At 37.6% G+C, this 19,524-nt stretch overlaps 1 protein-coding gene across 4 annotated transcripts in view; it reads left to right on the top strand.

The window, feature by feature from the left end:
- Positions 1-19,524, top strand: part of USP24 (ubiquitin specific peptidase 24) — a 60,593-nt gene that overhangs the window by 34,897 nt on the left and 6,172 nt on the right. For 2 of the 4 annotated variants that reach the window (XM_038182855.2, XM_038182853.2), the window contains 31 exons: positions 408-503; positions 657-885; positions 1,223-1,382; positions 1,640-1,795; positions 2,370-2,440; positions 3,202-3,362; positions 4,035-4,096; positions 4,823-5,014; positions 5,210-5,327; positions 6,166-6,310; positions 6,744-6,863; positions 7,165-7,290; positions 7,483-7,581; positions 7,804-7,886; positions 8,120-8,261; positions 8,665-8,784; positions 9,176-9,396; positions 9,795-9,919; positions 10,548-10,689; positions 11,038-11,188; positions 12,462-12,557; positions 13,143-13,246; positions 13,374-13,487; positions 14,218-14,314; positions 15,737-15,853; positions 16,446-16,538; positions 16,873-16,975; positions 17,865-17,986; positions 18,505-18,618; positions 18,849-18,914; positions 19,202-19,268. In XM_038182855.2, coding sequence (XP_038038783.1) covers positions 408-503; positions 657-885; positions 1,223-1,382; positions 1,640-1,795; positions 2,370-2,440; positions 3,202-3,362; positions 4,035-4,096; positions 4,823-5,014; positions 5,210-5,327; positions 6,166-6,310; positions 6,744-6,863; positions 7,165-7,290; positions 7,483-7,581; positions 7,804-7,886; positions 8,120-8,261; positions 8,665-8,784; positions 9,176-9,396; positions 9,795-9,919; positions 10,548-10,689; positions 11,038-11,188; positions 12,462-12,557; positions 13,143-13,246; positions 13,374-13,487; positions 14,218-14,314; positions 15,737-15,853; positions 16,446-16,538; positions 16,873-16,975; positions 17,865-17,986; positions 18,505-18,618; positions 18,849-18,914; positions 19,202-19,268 — 3,812 coding nt within the window. Of the gene's footprint in view, positions 1-407; positions 504-656; positions 886-1,222; positions 1,383-1,639; positions 1,796-2,369; positions 2,441-3,201; positions 3,363-4,034; positions 4,097-4,822; positions 5,015-5,209; positions 5,328-6,165; positions 6,311-6,743; positions 6,864-7,164; positions 7,291-7,482; positions 7,582-7,803; positions 7,887-8,119; positions 8,262-8,664; positions 8,785-9,175; positions 9,397-9,794; positions 9,920-10,547; positions 10,690-11,037; positions 11,189-11,438; positions 11,742-12,461; positions 12,558-13,142; positions 13,247-13,373; positions 13,488-14,217; positions 14,315-15,736; positions 15,854-16,445; positions 16,539-16,872; positions 16,976-17,864; positions 17,987-18,504; positions 18,619-18,848; positions 18,915-19,201; positions 19,269-19,524 lie in introns of those variants that run through there. The other 2 variants (XM_038182854.2, XM_072041474.1) reach the window with 2 other exon arrangements.

Genomic DNA, 19,524 nt, shown 5'->3' with positions numbered 1-19,524 from the left:
CATATACACCAGCAGACAGTTTCTAGCAGTCAAAGCGTGGATTGTGTATTGGGAACCAAATTAAATTTGGCCGTCTCCGAAATCCAGACCCTTCAGATAAGGTACAGTCATTTGGAGGACTTGGCAACACTGCTTATAATTGTGTCAAAATTGTCAAGTATGTGTTGCTCTTAAAGTTCTGTACCCTGTAGATCCTGAAGCATTTGCCAGCAGGAACAGAAATCTCCAATCTATAAATGCAGGAGGGGAAAATAGGGATGTTAGTCTCCAAAGCTGCCAGTTTGGCAGTTTTAACTGGCATTCAATTGAGTGAATAAGAGGAGGGAAGGATGAAGATAAATTAATTGCACCTCTTTCCTAAGTAAAATGCTTTCACTCAGAGCCTGTATTATTGATTTGTTTTTAAGTTTGGTGGTGAATGTGATGCAGAGAGATTCCATCCCTTCAGAAGTAGACTATGAAACCAGACAGGGAGTCTATTCCATCTGCCTGCAACTTGCAAGGTAAGTAATTGCTTCTCATTAGATTGAGTGCCACTTTCTTGGCTTTTGGAGTGTCCCTTGTAATATTTGTTTGAAATAGAACTCAAAGTATCAGTTACTCACTTGCTGTGAACATTCAAAAATAAGCTTGACATTTCTGCTCTGTGAATGTAGGTTCTTGCTTGTTGGCCAGACAATGCCTACCTTACTGGATGAGGATTTCATTAAGGATGGGGTAGAAGCATTGTCCTCGCGCCCCTTCCGTAACGTCAGCCGGCAAGGAAGTAGGCAGATGTCCATTTGTGGAACACCTGAGAAGTCATCCTACCGACAGCTCTCTGTGTCTGATAGATCCTCCATTAGGGTAGAAGAAATCATACCAGCAGCAAGAGTTGCCATACAAGTAAGGAAGTGTTTGATTATTTATGGTGATGTAGCAGTGTGATCTCTGGTGGCAGCTGTATAACTCCTGGATTTTCAGTCAAAAGTCTACTTTCTATACGAGTTCTTGCCCAGGCTTAATTTAAAAGCCTCTGGAAATCCATGTTATCAGTCTCTCTTCCCTACCTTTATCTGTTTTTTAACATCTAACTAAAGGCATCCTTAAGCCTGGTTAGAGAAGAGAGAAGAAAAATCCAAATGTGAATTTGACGTGATCCAGAAGATACATTCCTCTTATCCCTGTCATTAACAAAGGCTGTCGACCATCACAGAATTAATGCTGTTTCTTATTCCTTCAGACTATGGAGGTGAACGATTTCACTTCTACAGTGGCTTGCTTCATGCGACTTTCTTGGGCGGCTGCTGCAGGACGACTGGACCTTGTAGGAAGTAGTCAGCCAATAAAAGAAAGCAACACTTTATTTCCTGCAGGGATTCGAAACAGACTTAGCAGCTCAGGTAGGTTACTATGCCTAACATCTTTTAAAATGTCTTTATTGAAGAGAGCATTTGGAAGCCATCTTTAGGGATGGAAGTATTTGGTTTATTCTTAATTTAACACATGTGAAGAGTGAAACTGAATTACATAAATCTAAGAAAAACGTTGCATGTTCATGTGGCTTTTAGAGAAGACTTAAGTTGCAGATAACTGACCAGAGGCTGAAGATACATGAAAAATGTAATGGGTTATAGCATTTGTTCATTTCTTAATACAGGAAGTAATTGCAGTTCAGGAAGTGAAGGAGAGCCAACAGCACTGCATGCTGGTATCTGTGTGAGACAGCAGTCCGTATCTACCAAAGATGCTCTGATTGCTGGAGAAGCCCTGTCTCTGTTAGTAACCTGCCTTCAGCTACGCAGTCAGCAACTAGGTATGAAATAGAATTGGATTACTCAGTATTTGGAGTATAAGTAAGGAGGGTGAAGCCTTATGAAGATGGTTTTAAAAAAATCATGAGAAACTCCGAAATTTCTAAGTTACCTTCTCAGCTCAAGTGACAAACTCACAATTTCATTTTAAAAATGCGTTTTTTTATACCAAGGACTGAACAGTAGGTGGCATGAGACAAGGCATGTGGTGCTGTGCCTTAGTGAAATGCACTGGGAAAGCTAACTTACTGCCAGTATATAAATATTTGTACTGGCTCTGAAGGACATAGTTCTGCACGTGCTGCTGTTTGCACAGCTAATGTTTAGTACTTGAACCTTTGTGTACAAGAAATGTAAATGGTGGTGGTGGTGGAAGGAGAAGGAAAATGCTGTTATGAGGTAGTGCTTGTCTCTGATGGAAGGAGATGGAGAAACACACAAATACCCATTCCTGCTTTTTGGTATTGACAACAGGGTATGTCCTGTAAGCCCTATATGGTATTTTAATATAAGACTGTAACAGTGATTTTTAAATGATTATTCTAGAAAAGATAACCTCATATTCTTCTGTTCTAGGATCTTTTTACAATTTGCCTTGTGTTGCTGATTTTATCATTGACATACTGCTTGGATCACCAAGTGCTGAGGTAAGAGTTTTTCTCTGAAAGCTTCTTTAATGTTTCAGTGAAATGTGTATACTTTATTCATTTCATGTGGTCTCGTGATAAAATTGTTCATTACGAGTATTCCAACACTGCATAAATAACCTTTGGGTAATGGCTAGTAATTCCAGTACTTAGTGCTGTGTTGATAACAAATGCTGAAGTATTGCATTCTTTAGGCTTGTATAATCCATGAGGCAGAGCTGTGCTTTGAATAGTCAGAAAATACTCTCATTTTGGTGAGACTGATTCTATAATACTAGTACTTTCACCTTCTCAACAAGGGGAGGTTACAAGGAACTATTGTCTGAAAAATTTTGGGTAAGATCTAATGGACTCTTCTGGACTTCTTGAAAGAATCTTCCAAATGTCAGAACCCTCCTAAAACTTAGTTTTTCTGATTTGAGATTATACTAGATATTCAAAAATCTAGAGATTTTTTTCAAGCCACGCTTACTTCATTTCATGACATTCCACCTATTTTGTATGAAGTTGTTTTATCTTTTCACCCCTTACCTGAATTGATAGTCTGTGTTTAATAAAGCATCAGAGCTGTTAGCAGAGGGATGAAAGTGGTTTGCTAAATCCCTATAAATAGAGAAGGCCTGGCTGGTGGGTATGGAGCTCCTGCTCTAGTTTCCACAAGATTTTCAGCGTCTGGGTTTTGTCAGGTTTCTAACCAAACAGAAGCTTATTTTTGGCAGCCGTTGAGTAAGGTCTAGTGCTTGACAATGATACTTTTTCAGATTCGTCGTGTTGCCTGTGACCAGTTGTACACCCTTAGTCAGACTGACACGTCAACTCACCCAGATGTACAAAAGCCAAACCAGTTTCTCCTGAGTGTTATTCTCAGTGCCCAGCTGCCTCTTTGGTCACCAACCAGCATCATGAGAGGAATTAACCAGAGGTAAGGCAGATGTGTGTTTACTGGGGAAGGAAACCTATTGTGTTTTTTTTAAATTAGTAGTGCTTTGGAAGCTCTGAGGTATAGGTGATTAGGACTTTGTTTCTGCAATTCTGTGGAAAGTAGACATGTCTGTCATGCCCCAGAAAGTTCAGGAAGTATGTAAGTTGGAGGGAAATCTGCATTTCTAATGCATAGCTCTTCCTCTGTGAATTCATACAGTTTGTTCTATTTAACTTCCCAGAGGCTGTAGTTGCTAAATAGGTATTCTCTTTCTAGGATGTTCTTGTAGTAGTCAAAATGACTTGTTTGTTAACCATTGCACCTGCTAAGACTGTCAGTTCTGTTGACATGTCCCTGACTGGCCAAAGACTATTCAATATACTAGACTAGAAGAATCTGAGTAAAGGAGTAACTGACAACCTAAAATATGTTGTTGACGTTACCATTTGATATTTAACTTATGAGGTGAGGGAAGAAAGCAATGTTAAATGTTACTCCAAAAAAAAAAATCAGAAGCAATCACTTTAAAACTGCAGCACATGCATAAAAAGCATACCAAGACAGCTACAATACTTGAATTAGATGAACGGAGAATGTAGGCCTTAAAGGTACTAGCTTAAATTAAAATTAGAAACTTCTTCCAAAAAAACATTTTGTATTTGTATCTTTTAGACTTCTGTCCCAGTGTACAGAATACTTTGACCTGAGATGTCAATTATTGGATGATCTGACATGTAAGTACGTTTAGATTATGGCCCAGACATACATGATACTCTGATTGCAACTTCTAAATATCTTCCTTCTGTAGACCAGATGCAGAATGTAGGCTTTATGGGGATTAACTCAATGTGACTTGACAGTGTGCTGGCCATTCTGTGCTGTTAATGCCTGATGTGGGCAATTCTTGGTGTTTGGTAACTGCAAGGCAACTAATCCTTTTGGTAACTGAAATGAGTTCCTTTGCAGAAGATGCTCTTTTCACATATTGTGGGGAAAACTAGACAATCTGTTAGGCCTTCAGTTGGAATTACAGAGATGAAAAATTACAGTAAGATAATCAAGAGCCTTAAGTAGTATATGTATGTCAGTTTCCTCCGTGAGGAGGTGTGAAATACCTACCTGTATACTCAGCTTGCAGAGTAAATCTCTGTAGCACCTTCCCCATAAGAATACATATATATAAACATACTACCACTCCACACTGCCTGCACCCTCTCAGAATTCAGTTTGACCTACTTCTAGAAATCTTTCCAAGTATCATTCCCTTTCCTGGAAAATTCTCTAATTAATTGTTTTCTGTTTGGTAACATAACAGCACATGAGTGGAAGTCCAGTTCAAAAGCTGTCTACTCTTGTTTGAGACCTTGTTTGAGATTCTTTGTATTTAAATTCTACACTTATATGTACATACAGAACTGATGATTTTCTTTTTTTGTGGGGGTTCCCTTTTGATCTTGTAGCATCAGAAATGGAACAGCTAAAGATAAGCCCAGCTGCCATGTTAGAAGATGAGATCACCTGGCTAGACAATTTTGAACCCAACCGCACAGCTGAGTGTGAGACCAGTGAAGCTGATAACATCTTGTTAGCAGGACACTTAAGGCTCATCAAGACTCTCCTTTCACTTTGTGGAGCAGAGAAGGAAATGGTTGGTAAGTATTCCTTTTCATTCTAAAGTGGCTGGACCAGCATGAATTCTGCACAGTGTTAAAAATTACCTAGAAAATGTTTTGAAGATATAAGTAGAAGATATATTATATCATTAGAAGTGACAGAGCTGAAAGGAATAGCATTGCCAGTTCAGCATACAATGTATTTAGCAGTAGATGTGGACTACTTTGTTACAGGTTCATCTTTGATTAAGCCATTGTTGGATGACTTCCTCTTCAGAGCATCCAGGATTATTCTGAACAGCCATTCTCCAGCAGGCAGCGCTGCAATCAGTCAACAAGACTTTCATCCAAAGTAAAAAATTGTTTTTTTGTTTGTCTTGGGTTTGTCCAAGTACTCATGAATGCAAATGCCACATTGGGGCTATAGATACATGGAGTTCATACCAATGTTGGAGCTTTCTTCAGAGCATACCTTCCCAATTTGTTTCCTACATAAGCGTCCAAATAGTGGTTTTGTGGGTTTATATGTTCTTGGCATCTTTAATAGGCTTTTTAAGTTTCATATAAGTAGCTGGCATTTTTATTAACTTGATGCATTGATTGTGTATGACGTGCTACGCCATGATGTATTGTTCTATTGCTGTTCGTCTCAAGCATTCTCTCGTTTCTTTAAATAAAGACTTTTCTTTGGCCTTCAGAAGAAAGGGCTAGTGTGCTAGATCCATTGAAGAGTTGTTTTCTACTGGTTTAGCATGCTGTAGGTCTAAGGTCTTCCTAGCAAGGAAGTTGTCTGGTCTGTCTCTTCCAGAGCTCATTTCAGTGTCATTTTGTCTCCACCAGTGTTACAGTAATAGAATCTGATTGTTAGTCCTCAGAGGTGGAACAAACTGTCTTCTTTTCTGGGTACCGTGCTTCCTTGCAATTGAATGTTAAGCACAGGCATCTCCATGTCAGGAGGAAAAGCTTATTTAAAAGAATATTTCTGGGGCTGCTCATCCTCTGCTTTCCTTCCCATCTGCCTTCCCAAGAAAGAAAAAAAAAAAAACACTGCAGTCTCTCAGGAGATTTTTAGCATTTAAACTAGTCCTTTTGAACAATTGTCGCTTGTTCTGAGTAATACGGCTTTCTAGAATTAGAAATAATTGAGTAATCTTTAAAAATAGATCTTAACTGTGGCTTGCTTCTTATAGGTGCAGTACAGCAGATAGCCGATTAGCTGCCTATGAAGTGTTGGTAATGCTGGCTGATAGCTCACCTTCCAATCTTCAGCTTATTACAAAAGAGCTGCTTTCTATGCATCACCAGTGTGACCCTGCACTTACCAAGGAGTTTGACGTAAGCAAGAAGCCTTTTTTTTAATTTGCATGATAGCATTAGTACTGTCTGATCTATTGAGCTGCTTCATTCAAGAAATTTCCATGGTCTTCAATTTAAAATTACAAAAAGCAGACAAGTAAATGAAGATCCAGTTGACCTTTCTGAGAAGCAAATACTCTTATGAGTCTTTGTCAGTTATTTGCATAAGAAAGAAGTGTTGCTTAATTATCACCAATTTCATTTAGATATGTTTCAGGCTGCTTTTTCAGTTTTATGGTGAATATTAACTGTAGAGATGAGCAAATACAGCTCTTGTGATATTTCAGAACTGATTTTCCTGGTTTTCTGTAAAATAGTACATAACAGTTCATTATAAATGTGATTATAAAAGAGATAATGTTGGAGTCTCACATGTTCCATAATTTATTGAGACAAACGTTTCTCCTTCTAGTATCTTCCCCCAGTGGATAGTCGCTCCATTTCAGGATTTGTGGGACTAAAGAATGGTGGTGCTACTTGTTACATGAATGCCGTCTTCCAGCAGCTATATATGCAACCTGGGCTTCCAGAGGTAATTGGTTCAGTGTCCTGTAAAGTCCTCTTTTCAGAATTAACTGTCACCTGAGCTACAAGTTCATTTCACACCATTTGTAACATGAATTGTTTTTTCTTTAAAAATAAATAAATAAATAAATAAAAATAAATGTTTATATACATAATTTCTATGTATAAATATACAGAGTGCATATGCATAGCACATACACTAAAAATATAGATACACAAATGATTACTTTTAACTTATCATGCTGTGTCATGAAAACCTAAAGTATTAGTTCTTGGCAAAGTTAGTAAAGCTATTTGTTTCCTCCCAGGCCCTGCTTTCCATTGATGATGATACAGACAATCCAGATGACAATGTGTTTTATCAAGTTCAGTCTCTTTTTGGTCACCTGATGGAAAGCAAGCTACAGTATTATGTACCTGAGAACTTCTGGAAGGTATTACTTTTTTGTTTAGAATATATACTTTCCTACTTAACAATGAGCCTTTTTTTTTTTTTTTACCTTTTTCTCATTGCAGAATTTCTAGGGAAAGTTTTACTTCAAAGTCAAAATGTGTAGAAATAATGTTTATTGGTGAAGTTTTTTTGATATTTACGTGGAGCTACTACCTCTTTATACTTGATACAGATCTTCAAGATGTGGAATAAGGAACTTTATGTTCGAGAGCAACAGGATGCTTATGAGTTCTTTACCAGTCTTATAGATCAGATGGATGAGTATCTCAAGGTAAAAACTTCAGGTTTCTTTCCTTGTTTACATGCTTCTCTTGGTAGTCAGTCTACCATTTTCTGTCAATCATTCTTTTTTTCTTTGGAAAAGAAGGCAGAGAACCACTTGACTATTTTGTGATCTAAGTAACATTCAGAGGCTTAAACTTCATACTGTATGCTTCGTCTTTCACTCTGCAAATATATATATAACTGATGTCTAGTTTTATATTTCCAACAGAAAATAGGAAGAGACCAAATATTTAAGAATACTTTTCAAGGCATCTTTTCTGATCAGAAGATCTGCAAGGACTGTCCTCACAGGTAACGTTAATTTCAGTGCATTAGATAACTTGTTATGTGCTGCCATAACTATTACAATATGTAGGTCAAAATAGCACAAAAAGTAATATACCTTTGACTGTAAGCATCGTAGCTGTTGATAGCTACAGGGCAAACGTGATATTTTATATGCATGTCTTGTTAATGTACTTTGGATACATGATAATGTACTTCTCCTCTGTCAGTGTCTTTACCATTTTTCTTCTTTATTTTAGGTATGAGCGTGAGGAAGCCTTCATGGCTCTCAACTTAGGTGTGACTTCATGTCAAAGTTTGGAAATATCATTGGATCAGTTTGTTAGAGGAGAAGTTCTGGAAGGAAGTAATGCGTACTACTGTGAAAAATGCAAAGAAAAGGTATTGTTTTAATGTATGTAAGAGTATTCAGCTGTAGCTTAATGTTTTCTTAAGCATTGCATGGTTATATGAAGCCATATTTAAATACAACTTACTCTAATTATAAAGTTAAATCCAAAGCCCATGTAGATAGCTTTCTTCATTCCTTGTAACTCATATTGTGGACTAAATGTTCAGAGGGATGGCAGGGATGATAAAGTGTTTTGTAACAAACCAGCCCACTGCACAAACATAACTGCAGTGGTACCCTGTCTGTAGGCATTACAGTCATCCTGTGATCATCCTACCTCCAGTAGCTGTATTGTGTATCAGTTTGGGATGGTTGGAATCAGGCATCTGTAGAAAAATTTTAGAGCTTGCTTGAGTTATATAGGTAGAGGTGATGCTCTTTTGTCTTTTTAAGAGAACTACAGTGAAGCGTACATGCATTAAGGTCTTACCAAGCCTTTTGGTGATTCACCTGATGAGATTTGGCTTTGACTGGGAGAGTGGTCGTTCCATTAAATATGATGAACAAATAAGGGTAAGGAAACTACTGGTTATGCTCCCCATTCCCACCACCCCTTCCACTCAGTGGAGTGTAGTGTGCTCACCCTTCCTATTGATACTCCCTTCTTTCTTCCACATCTCAATGCTGGACTCTTGAATATGTGGAATGCTTACAATATGATCAAAGTACAAAAAATAAATACTTCTCCTACAAACTTTGCTTGCCTGCAGCATTCTCAGAGTGCTTTCAGAAAGCAAAAGCCTCTGCAAAGACATTTTAACTTCTGTGTCATAAGGATGAAAAGTTGTACTACCATGCTTCCTTTTAGCACTTCCAATATGGGAGTATTAATACAGCTCTTAAAAAATTACGTTAAGCAAGTGCATGACGAGATCTCTGTTTAATCTAAAATATCTCTTCACAGTTTCCCTGGATGCTGAACATGGAACCTTACACTGTGTCAGGGATGGCTCGTCAGGATTCGTCCTCAGAAGTGGGGGACAATGGTAGAAATGCAGATCAAGGAAGCGGAGGCTCCCCAAGGAAGAAAGTTGCACCTACAGAGAACTATGAGCTTGTTGGTGTGATTGTTCACAGTGGCCAGGCACATGCAGGGCATTACTACTCTTTTATAAAGGACAGGAGGTAATGTCCAAGAAGATTCGCATAATGGCTTTGAGAGCAGTCTAAAGACTACTTGTTTTGGGAAGGTATAGTGAGCCATTCAGAGCTCTTTTGGAAGCACTGGTCTTTAACACCTAGCAGAATTGTCCACGTTATCAAAATATCAGGAATTCTTATGTGCCTTGTATTGCAATGAGGACTTCCTGTGACACTTACTTGTGGGTGATGTGCTTCTGTTGTTTTTAATCTTTTTTTTTTTTGAATCAAATTTTGTCATTGAGTTAAGCTTTCTATTTCTTGTCAGAACAAATGTGAGTTCAAGGTTCTATTTGCTACAGTATTTGGGGTGGTTTGTTTTTTGCTAGACAATCAAATAATATTGCTTTTGTTCTATTTCTGTTCTTTTTTTTTGGTTACAGAGGATGTGGAAAAGGAAAGTGGTATAAATTCAATGACACTGTTGTTGAAGAATTTGAGTTAACTGATGAAACCTTGGAATATGAATGTTTTGGTGGAGAGTACAGACCCAAAGTCTATGATCAATGTAAGCAGAAGTGAAGATGAATTTACAGTAGCTTTATTTTTCTTATTAGTTCCCAATAGAGCTAAGTGCGTTATATCTCCTTAGAGTGACATGATGTAATAATCCTTCCCAAGCATTTTTTTCTGAAGTATTCTGATTTACTGTAGGACATAACAAGTTACGTCCTTATAAGTTCTGCTATGGCCTAAAATATTGAACCATATTCATCGTTGTTCAGCTCTTTGTGAACTGAATAGCAGAGGAGATTCAGAAGTAAAATGGCACGTTATTAAAAATGGCTTAAAGAAAACACAAAACAGGCCTTATTTTAGGCTAGTCAGTATGTCCGTAGAACATGGTGTGGGATCATATAGTTAAACTTCACAGTGCTTTAAGGAATTAATTCCAAACGTATTTCCAACATCATTCGTTTACTTTGTAATTCTGATAGCTATCTTTTTTTAAAATACATATGCTCTTTGTGTGTGTGCACTTTTCTATTCATTAACATAGACTGATGTTTTGATCGGAGAAATGACTTCGTGCTGCACAGTCTGTATTGCTTGCACGCCCAATTTCACTCCCCTGTCAGAATGAAAAGAGTGCTAAGCCTTCAAAGGCCTTCATTGAATGCCTTTTCTCTCATCAGCTAACCCTTACCCTGATGTACGTCGGCGGTACTGGAATGCCTATATGCTGTTTTACCAGAGAGTGTCTGATCAGAACTCTCCAGTCTTACCAAAGAAAAGTCGAGTGAGTGTTGTGCGTCAGGAAGCTGAGGACCTCTCCTTGTAAGTTTCTCTTGTGTCTGTAAAGGCTTCTCCTATATTGATGTCTAGACCCTATTTCCAGAACTAAGGAATGAATAATTCTTGTTCAGCACAGGAGTGTACTGATCCTTCTGGTTTTTCTTTAAGCTGCTTAATTGAATAGTCCTTTATTGGTTTTATAAGTTCTCTTCCTTACTCCTGCCACTGGTGGAATAAGAAATTCAAGCTGACTGACAGCCTCATAAATTACTTAGACTGTGTCATATGAATTTGCTTTAAGATGATACTGGCTCTATTGGTATTTTAAAACTTCAACTGCAGATTTGTCGTAGAATTTCATTGTTGACCTTGAGCTTCTATATATTTTAGATCTGCTCCATCTTCACCAGAAATTTCACCCCAGTCATCACCTCGACCTCACAGGCCCAACAGTGATCGCCTATCCATCTTAACCAAGCTGGTTCGGAAAGGAGAAAAAAAGGGACTTTTTGTAGAGAAAATGCCTGTACGGATATATCAGGTAGAGAACTCTGCAAGTTGCAAATAAATGCTATTAATACAAAATTTAAGCTCATAGGAAGAAGACGACAATTTTGAAGGTAGCCTTGAAGTAATTCAGTTATTGAAAACCAAGATAAAAACCAAGATAGAAAGTAACTCTAGGTTCTAATATATATAGTTCTTAACAAGCTGTTCAGTTATATATTATACATTTTGCTGTCCCTTCTCACAAAACTGACCAATCATTCCTTGCTTTGAACAAACTGCAGGCAAAGTAGTCAAACATGAGATGCAGCAGCAGTCAGCATGCAGACAGGGAGAGATGAGACAGAGAAGATGCTTCATTTGAAGTACGTTTGAAGAAGAATGGAGAATTCGCAAATTAGTAATCCTCTAGTTCTCAAGTTTCACAACAACATAAAAAGGAGGAAAACTAAGAAATCACAGCCAGCTAATTGTCTGTTAGCTTATGTAATCCTGCGTGTGTTCTCAAACGGCAGAACAAAGATACTGAAGGCAGCACTGCAAGTCAGAGCTGATAACGGAGTTGTGATGGCACTAGCAGAGCAGTGAGAGGATGGTAGACTCAGTATTCATTCTCCCTCATAAGAGGAAGGTCTGTGTCTGCAGACCTGTAGGTGTGGTGGGGGTGCAATCTTGCATATATTTGGCCTTCTATGCACACACCACCCTGCTGATCCATGTATGTGCAGGAGTGCCAATGTTACACAGTAAACTGTGCCAGCTGTATATGGCCCTCCACCTGTACCAGGGCACTGGTACTCACTTTGGCATTCCGGTATCTGGGGTTGTGTTACTACAATAAACATAACTTGGTCCAAATTTATTGAGAGCCTTTCAGCAAAATCTTATTTGATAAAGGGGGTCTCGGCATGTTAGTACATCACTGGCATACCATGGTACGTGTAAATTTGCTAAGCAAGGCTTTCAGATTTGAAGGATTTCTTCTGGTATCTTGTTAAAAGCAAGCAAAAAATGGAATTCAGCATCAGCTTCTTCCTTTTCCATAATGGTCCAGTGATTAAGTCTGTCAGTTAACCTGTGTTTTGCAATGTCCTTTGAAGAAAATCACTGGTTTTAAACGAATCTCTAAGTTTCCCATATGGTTTTGCCCTCCACCAAAATAGTGATTCAGAGTATTAACAGAACAGGTCTGATATTGGTTTTTAAACATACACATTTATGGGTAAGACAAAGTGTTAGAGAAATGTTCTTTGACGGTGTTTTAATTTCTTTTTTGCATTCTCTTACTTCAAAAAATATTTCTACAGATGGTGAGAGATGAAAACCTGAAATTTATGAAGAATAGAGATGTATACAGTAGTGACTACTTCAGTTTTGTTCTATCATTAGCTTCACTGAATGCTGTAAGTAACTAAATTTTAATCTTGGAATACTTGGGAAATATTGGGTAGACAGGGCCACAGAAGAGCCATGACAAGAAAACTACAAGAGAAATACTTGATGTGACTCTGCTTTTCCAGCTGAGCAGTTCCTTGACACCTGTAATTCTTCACATTGATAGCATCTGTCTCAAAGCTGACTCCAGCCTCTTTTTACAGAAATGTGAAAATGCCATCGTGTAAATGCATAATAAAATTTATGAAATAATACTTTTTAAATTGATGCAAACTAAGCTCTAGAGGCACAGAAATTCCCCTCTGTATCGAATATCCACAACCCAGCATTAGTCACCTCAAAGGTGGTAGCCCTTCATTCATTTCAGTTTCGTCTACTAACGTTTTTCTGAATGTAGTTAGTGATTAATAAACCAACCAGCATTTATTAAATTTATGGAATCTACAGACTTAGTGGGCCTTACAGTAAGTTTGTTCCCATTCTAGCATATTTGTTAAACTAGCATAGTGTACTTGAATAGAATATGTTTTAGGAGACAGCATAAGTGCTGCAGGCATAGTTCTGCTCTGGAGTAAATGTGATGTTTCTTTCAGACTAAGGTAAAACATCCTTATTATCCATGCATGGCAAAGGTGAGCTTACAGCTGGCAGTCCAATTCCTCTTCCAAACCTATCTCAGAACCAAGAAGAAACTCAGGTAAGACCTGACTGGGGGAAAGCCACTTCTGGCTTATCAAAAAGAAAAACATGATATGAAACATAGCTTAGGTACTGGAGGTGGTTTTCTCTTTCATTACTATCCCTGTTTTTTCCTGTTTTTAAAGGGCTGATACAGAAGAGTGGATTGCAACCATAGATGCACTGCTCTCCAAAAGCATTGATGCATGTCAGTGGTTAGTGGAATATTTTGTTGGGCCAGAGGGACGGGAGCTTGTAAAGTAAGTACTGTTAATTCTGACTTTTGTGTGGTGTTTTGTCTTGTATATGGATGAAGCTTCATAATAACATGATCTGGCCTACACTGGTGTATTGCCAAGGAGTTGGGTGTGCACATTTTGTAAACAGGCACTCTAAATTATCGCTGAGGTTTTTACTTCTGAAAAAGCTGGACAGAGGAAAATACTAGTAGTTCTGAAAATCTAATAAAATGGTGCAGTGTATGTGAAGAGTGCCTTGAAGTGTGTTTGTCTAGTCACTCCTGCAAATAGAGGGAAAGAAGAATGTAGTGAATTGGTTTAAGATAAGTTAAATATGTATCTGATGTATCACAGGTAAACTACAACATGTTTTTCTCACCATCAAGATCAGCTAATAAGTGTGTTCAAAACTTCTATGACAAACTCCTGGAAAATGATTTTAAAAAAAAAAAAAGGTGAATCAATCTAAGGAAAAGTTTATCTCTGAAGTTTCACTGAAAGACAGTATCATATAGTAGCTCTTAGTTTTAGCTTTTTTGTTCTTTGAAAGTAAATATATAATAATATTGTAGGTTTTAGTTGTGACAAACAGGAATGTAGGAAAGTAAGTTAAAGCTTATCCACAGAAGTATGATCCAAGAGTATTTGAACTGCTATCCTTTTCAAAATGATAAATACCACACTTAACCGTAGCAGTTGTGTGTACGCGTTGATTCCAGTTCTTTTTGCAGCTTCGCCTTTTATCTTCCAGAACTTTCCTCCTGGAATGCAGCGTAAGAGAGGTGCGAGTTGCTGTAGCCACTGTTCTTGAAAAAACCCTTGACAGTGCCTTGCTTTATCAAGAGAAGGTTAGTGACACCTCCTCACCAGTGATGCTGTTGATTGCCTCTACCTCAACTCTTGCTTCTGCTTGAAGGCAATGCTATGTGATTTTGCAAATGACAAAGTGGGAAACTCACATCCTTTACAGGCTTGTAGCTCTTTCTTTCTTGAATAAGTTAATTCTTTGTCCCTACCCTGTGAGGTAAGATGCTGCTGTAATTCTTAGAAATCAAGTTTGAAGGTGTAAACAATTCTGCCTCACTTCAGCTTGTTTCATAAACTGACATCACAGTCTGTTTTGAAAGTTTGGAAACTGTTTTTGTGAAATTTATTCTTTTTCTGTAACTGAGAGATCCTAGAAATTAGCTTTAATTTTGAACTTAATTTTTAATTCTCCTTCCTTGCTCAGTTAGAAGCCCATAGCAGTAGTAATTGGGCTAACTTGTTCCAAGGAGACGTTTGAACTTCGGTTATTGTTCAGAGGTTTAATTTTCTATTAGAAAATCTTGGAAACTAAGTTTGGGAAGTGCAGCCTTGTTCTATTTAGCTCATTTTAGTGTTGTAGGAAAACCCAGCAGGAAATATGTGAAAAGGGCTCGTTTGTGTAAAAACAAACAAACAAAAAAATTCTTAAGATCCATCTGTTTCCCTTGGGTGACCTGATCAAATCATTTGTATATAGAGAACTCAAGAAACGTGCTAGAAGACAGAAAGCATCACTGACTGAGCTCTCAGTGGGGGCTTTCAAGTGTCCAAGTCTTGTTCAGTTTGAAGTAATTTTCTTGCAACAGATTTTAGGCACTGCTGTTGTATAGGCTGCCGTAATGTTTTTCTTATTTAGAGCTTTAAGGAAAGATAGCTATAAAGTCCTCCAAGCTGAGCAGAATAGTAGGGAGATGAACCCTTGCAGTATAGCTTGAGAGCTTTTGGGTACTTCCTCTTGGCTGTTAGTTTCTATCTGTCAACTAAGATGTAATAATATCCTAATGCCTTTAGTGTGCTTTGATGTAAAGTAAACACTAAAATTGCTTTCTGCATAAGTGATTATGGTGGTACGTTAGCCTGAGATATTGAGTTATGATTTACTTCTAATCTGGTTCATTTTATTTTACTATAATGACAGGAACATTTGAACATCAGTTACCACTTGACTGATGAGTAATTTGAATTGCTTTAAGAATATTGCAAACTTATATAACCACTGTTCCACTTCTCGAAGCAAGTTACCTACATGCTAATGCTTTCCTTACTTTCCTGTTTAAATATGCACATTAAATCAGTTAAAAATTGTAAGGTTGCAGTCCTGTGTTAACTATTCATATTAATCACAGAGAGTGTATTTGACCATACATACGATTTTCTTAGTCAAACCCAAAATTTAAAATGTAGGAATTCTTGTATTTTAAGCAGGAGACAAGCATTTAAATTCAAATTAATTGCTTTCACAGTTAAAAAGCCTACATCAGTTACTGGAGGTGCTGCTTGCTCTACTGGATAAAGATGTTCCTGAAAACTGCAAAAACTGTGCTCAGTACTTTTTGCTATTCAACAATTTTGTACAGAAGGTAAGCAACTGCTTATGTTTCTCATGTTACTTTATTTTAAAGAACTGTAGTAAAACAGCTAGTCATCCATCTTCATAGAAGGTTTCAACAGCACAGTGGAATTCCTCCAGAAGAGTATTTGATTTTGGTTTCAGGGTTGCTTTTTTCTTTTCTTAATAAGTGGCTTTGAACACTGATTTAGGATAAAATCCAAAAATATACAAGCAGTGTATACTTCTTGAAGATGTCATTTCCAGAGTCTGAATGTTGGGGATTTGTTTCTTGATTTTTTTTTTTTTGGTTGGGTGGTCTTTGTTCCCTCCAAAACATATTAATGGTTTGGGATATTTTTTGTCATATAGCAAGTAGAATGAATGACTGAACTGTGCTGTTGACCCCAGTATGAGTTCTCTCTATCCCCCTATTCTTTTTTCTTTTTATATTACAGTTATTTTACATGTGGCAATTCTGGTCTAGTTTATATAACATGCTGTATATAATGAAACAACTTTTTAAAGGAAGGTTCAGTGTTTAGCACTGCTTTTCTTTTGTGCCTTACAGCACTAATTCTTTACCTAGATAGGAATATAACTTTTTATTATTGTCTAAACAGCAGGGCATAAGGGCTAGCAGTCTTCTTCTCGGACACTCTGCTTTGAGGCACATGATCAACTTTCTCCTTGGTCCTAATCGTCAGAGCAATCAGGTAAAGCAAATGTAGTCATTCAGGGTTTAAGATGCTTACATCATGGGCAAATAGTCTTCATGTGATAAAATAGACTATTCCCTGGATTATTTTGCGAACTTAATGAAGTCTTAAAGTTTGTGTGCATAGTAGTTAATGTGGAGAAATGTCTGTATGGACAGAACTGAGTGTCATTCTTGGGATAATAAAATTCTCAATGCATTCAAAGTCTTGAAACATAGAGGTGGGCTGTTAAGGAAATTGCTTTGTTTTGACTTAACAGGAGTTGACTAAATCAATCAATTGAAACTTAATTAAATGAAACTTAATTAAATCTCTCCTTTGGCTAAAACAGAACCGCAGATGGAGTTCAGCACAAGCACGTGAGTTTGGATATCTTCACAATACTGTGGCACTACTTGTTTTACACTCTGACGTCTCCTCACAAAGAAATGTTGGTAAGAATTGCATTTTTGCCTTCTGTGGCATTCTATTTTGGTTACTTTAATTGGGAGTAACTTAGGCATCACTTAGGCATCAGTGAGGAGAAATACGATCGCTTCAAATTTAAGGCACTGGTTAGCAGGTACATTTGATTACTCTTTATTTTTCTGAACAAGTACTGAGAGGCTGTAGCAAACAGCATTTACAGGCTTTGGGTGAGAAAAAAAAATCTTGAGGGAAACATTATTATGCTCTTCCCTCCAACACACACAGCCCCATTTGCCTAAAAGGTCTTTCTTCATGTGGATGAATCAATTTGTTGTCTGGGAAAGACCTGCAGCCTACCAGGCTGTACTTTGCCTGCATTTATGTCTTTTGCTATTCTTAAGGGGAATATTTGGACCAAGCTACTGAATAATAAGCAGTAGAATGTTCTCCTAGATATTTCTTACAAGAGACAGAGGTATCTAAATAAGCATAATAGAGAAATGAGTTCAGATCTTCGGTGCACTGAAGGAAACATCTGAAATTCTCTTTTTGGAAAGAATAATCCGATGTCTGTCAAAGATTAAAAGTTTCTGGAGTTGGGGGCAGTCAAAAAATGTAAAGTAAGAGAAGAATGATAAACGTTCTGAATGTGCAACAGTGGGAATGAAATTAAAACTTAAAGTCCTGATGGTAAATATGAACATCCTGCTTTTTGCTTTTTTGTGGTTCATCTCCCTCTCGTGTCACTAATATAAATGCCACATCAGTACAAAAGTTTATTTGGAGTGGTACCATACAGGCTAGTTGAAGTGACCATCATTAGAGGTGATAGGATGCCAGATGAGCAGCAGTGTCTTCGAGGTGCGTAGAACAGCCTGATTTATTACTGGATTGTTTTTCTGTTTGCTGTTACAGCTCCTGGTCTCTTTAAGCAGCGTTCACCTCTAAGCATAACTACTTCAGGTCCACTTTTGACGCTCCATGGGGAAGTGGAAGCCTTGTTATTCCTATCTGAAGGAAAACCTTACTTAATGGAGGTACCTGTTCTGAGTTCTACCCTGCTTGAACCTAAAGGCTTGTCTGACATTAGTTCTTTGAAGTATCTTTACATGAAAAACACAATGTTAAAAAGCAGCCAGCTGGGAGTATGAGGGCTTTATTTTGAGCCTAAACAAGAAGGTACCTTTGGTTTCTTCTTGACAACTTATTCTAGTAAATCCCTAAGCTTTAAGGTCTAGTTATGAGTGTTTACAGAGTTGGCAAAGAACGTATTTTACCAGTATCCATGCAGTCAGTTACCATATGTTAGTTGGAGGTGCTGACTTGAATCACTGTGGCTTAATGGGTCATGCTTGACTCAGACCCTTTGAGGTGGGCAGCAGGAGCTGAGTGGAGTGCTGTGAGTGAAGAGGTTCAGCCCGCTGGGCCATGCAGGTGCTGGGAAGAAAAAAAAAAGCAACCATTTCTGGAAAAACCTAACATTCTATTATAAACAAGATCCATCTGTTGAAAATAATTGTATGGCTGTGTCTGAAATTGCTTATCTTTCTGTTAGGTGATGTATGCGTTACGAGAGCTAACCGGATCCCTGTCAGTTGTCATTGAGATGGTGGTGTACTGCTGCTTTTGTAATGAGCGCTTCTCCTTCACTGTGCTACACTTCATCAAGGTAGAGATGATCAAGATAGTTTCTTCTAGGCTTTGGTCATACTGTGTCTTAGGTGTTAAAATGGTGCTAGGATCTGCAGAAGAACAGTACAGATCAAGGGGTTTGAGAGATGTTTTTTAGTTGTGGTTGTTTATCTTCCGCTGTTTAAAATGACTGTTTTTCAGAGAGTCTGGTAATTGTATCATCCACACATTTCACTATCTAAGTAGCTTTATATTTCTTATTTGTAGACTCAGCTGGAAACTGCTCCACCTCATGAATTGAAAAACATATTCCAGTTACTCCATGAGATACTGGTACGTGAATGGTGAAGGCTTGTACATTTAAGTACAGGGCTAAATTTTTATTGATGTATGATGGAAAAAACAACAGGACTGCATTGATAATTTTAACATCTAGGTATCTTTGATCCTTCAGTTTGAGTTTTTATAACTCTTTAAATTGCTCTCTTGATAATCTGGTGTTTTATGAAACTTCATAAGTCTCCTGTTTTTCATGTTAAGGTGATTAAAAGCATTTCCTAGTATAGATTCTCAGGTATCAAGCATAAGTTACTTCTACTGACCTTTTTCTTTCATGGCAGGTTATTGAAGACCCCTTACAAGTAGAACGCATCAAATTTGCTTTTGAAACGGAAAATGGATTAATAGGCAAGTAAGCCAGTGTGTGAATGTTACTGTCTCTCCTACTGACCCTTATGTTGATAATTCATACTGGTTTGTTACTGTTCATTAAAAGTGCTGCATCTCCATTTGACCTTACTGAAGCGAAGGTACCAACACATTTAAAATTGATTTAAAAAAAAAAAAAAAAAGGGCCCAGAATGATGAGAGCTTGTTTCATGTGAATCAGAAGAGACTTTGTGCTAACAAATGTAGATTAGCCACATAATGCTTAAAGAGCACA

The sequence above is a fragment of the Anas platyrhynchos genome, chromosome 8 (assembly GCF_047663525.1).
Source record: "Anas platyrhynchos isolate ZD024472 breed Pekin duck chromosome 8, IASCAAS_PekinDuck_T2T, whole genome shotgun sequence".
In the NCBI taxonomy this organism is placed as follows: domain Eukaryota; kingdom Metazoa; phylum Chordata; class Aves; order Anseriformes; family Anatidae; genus Anas; species Anas platyrhynchos.
This window is presented reverse-complemented; position numbering and strand designations above follow the sequence as displayed.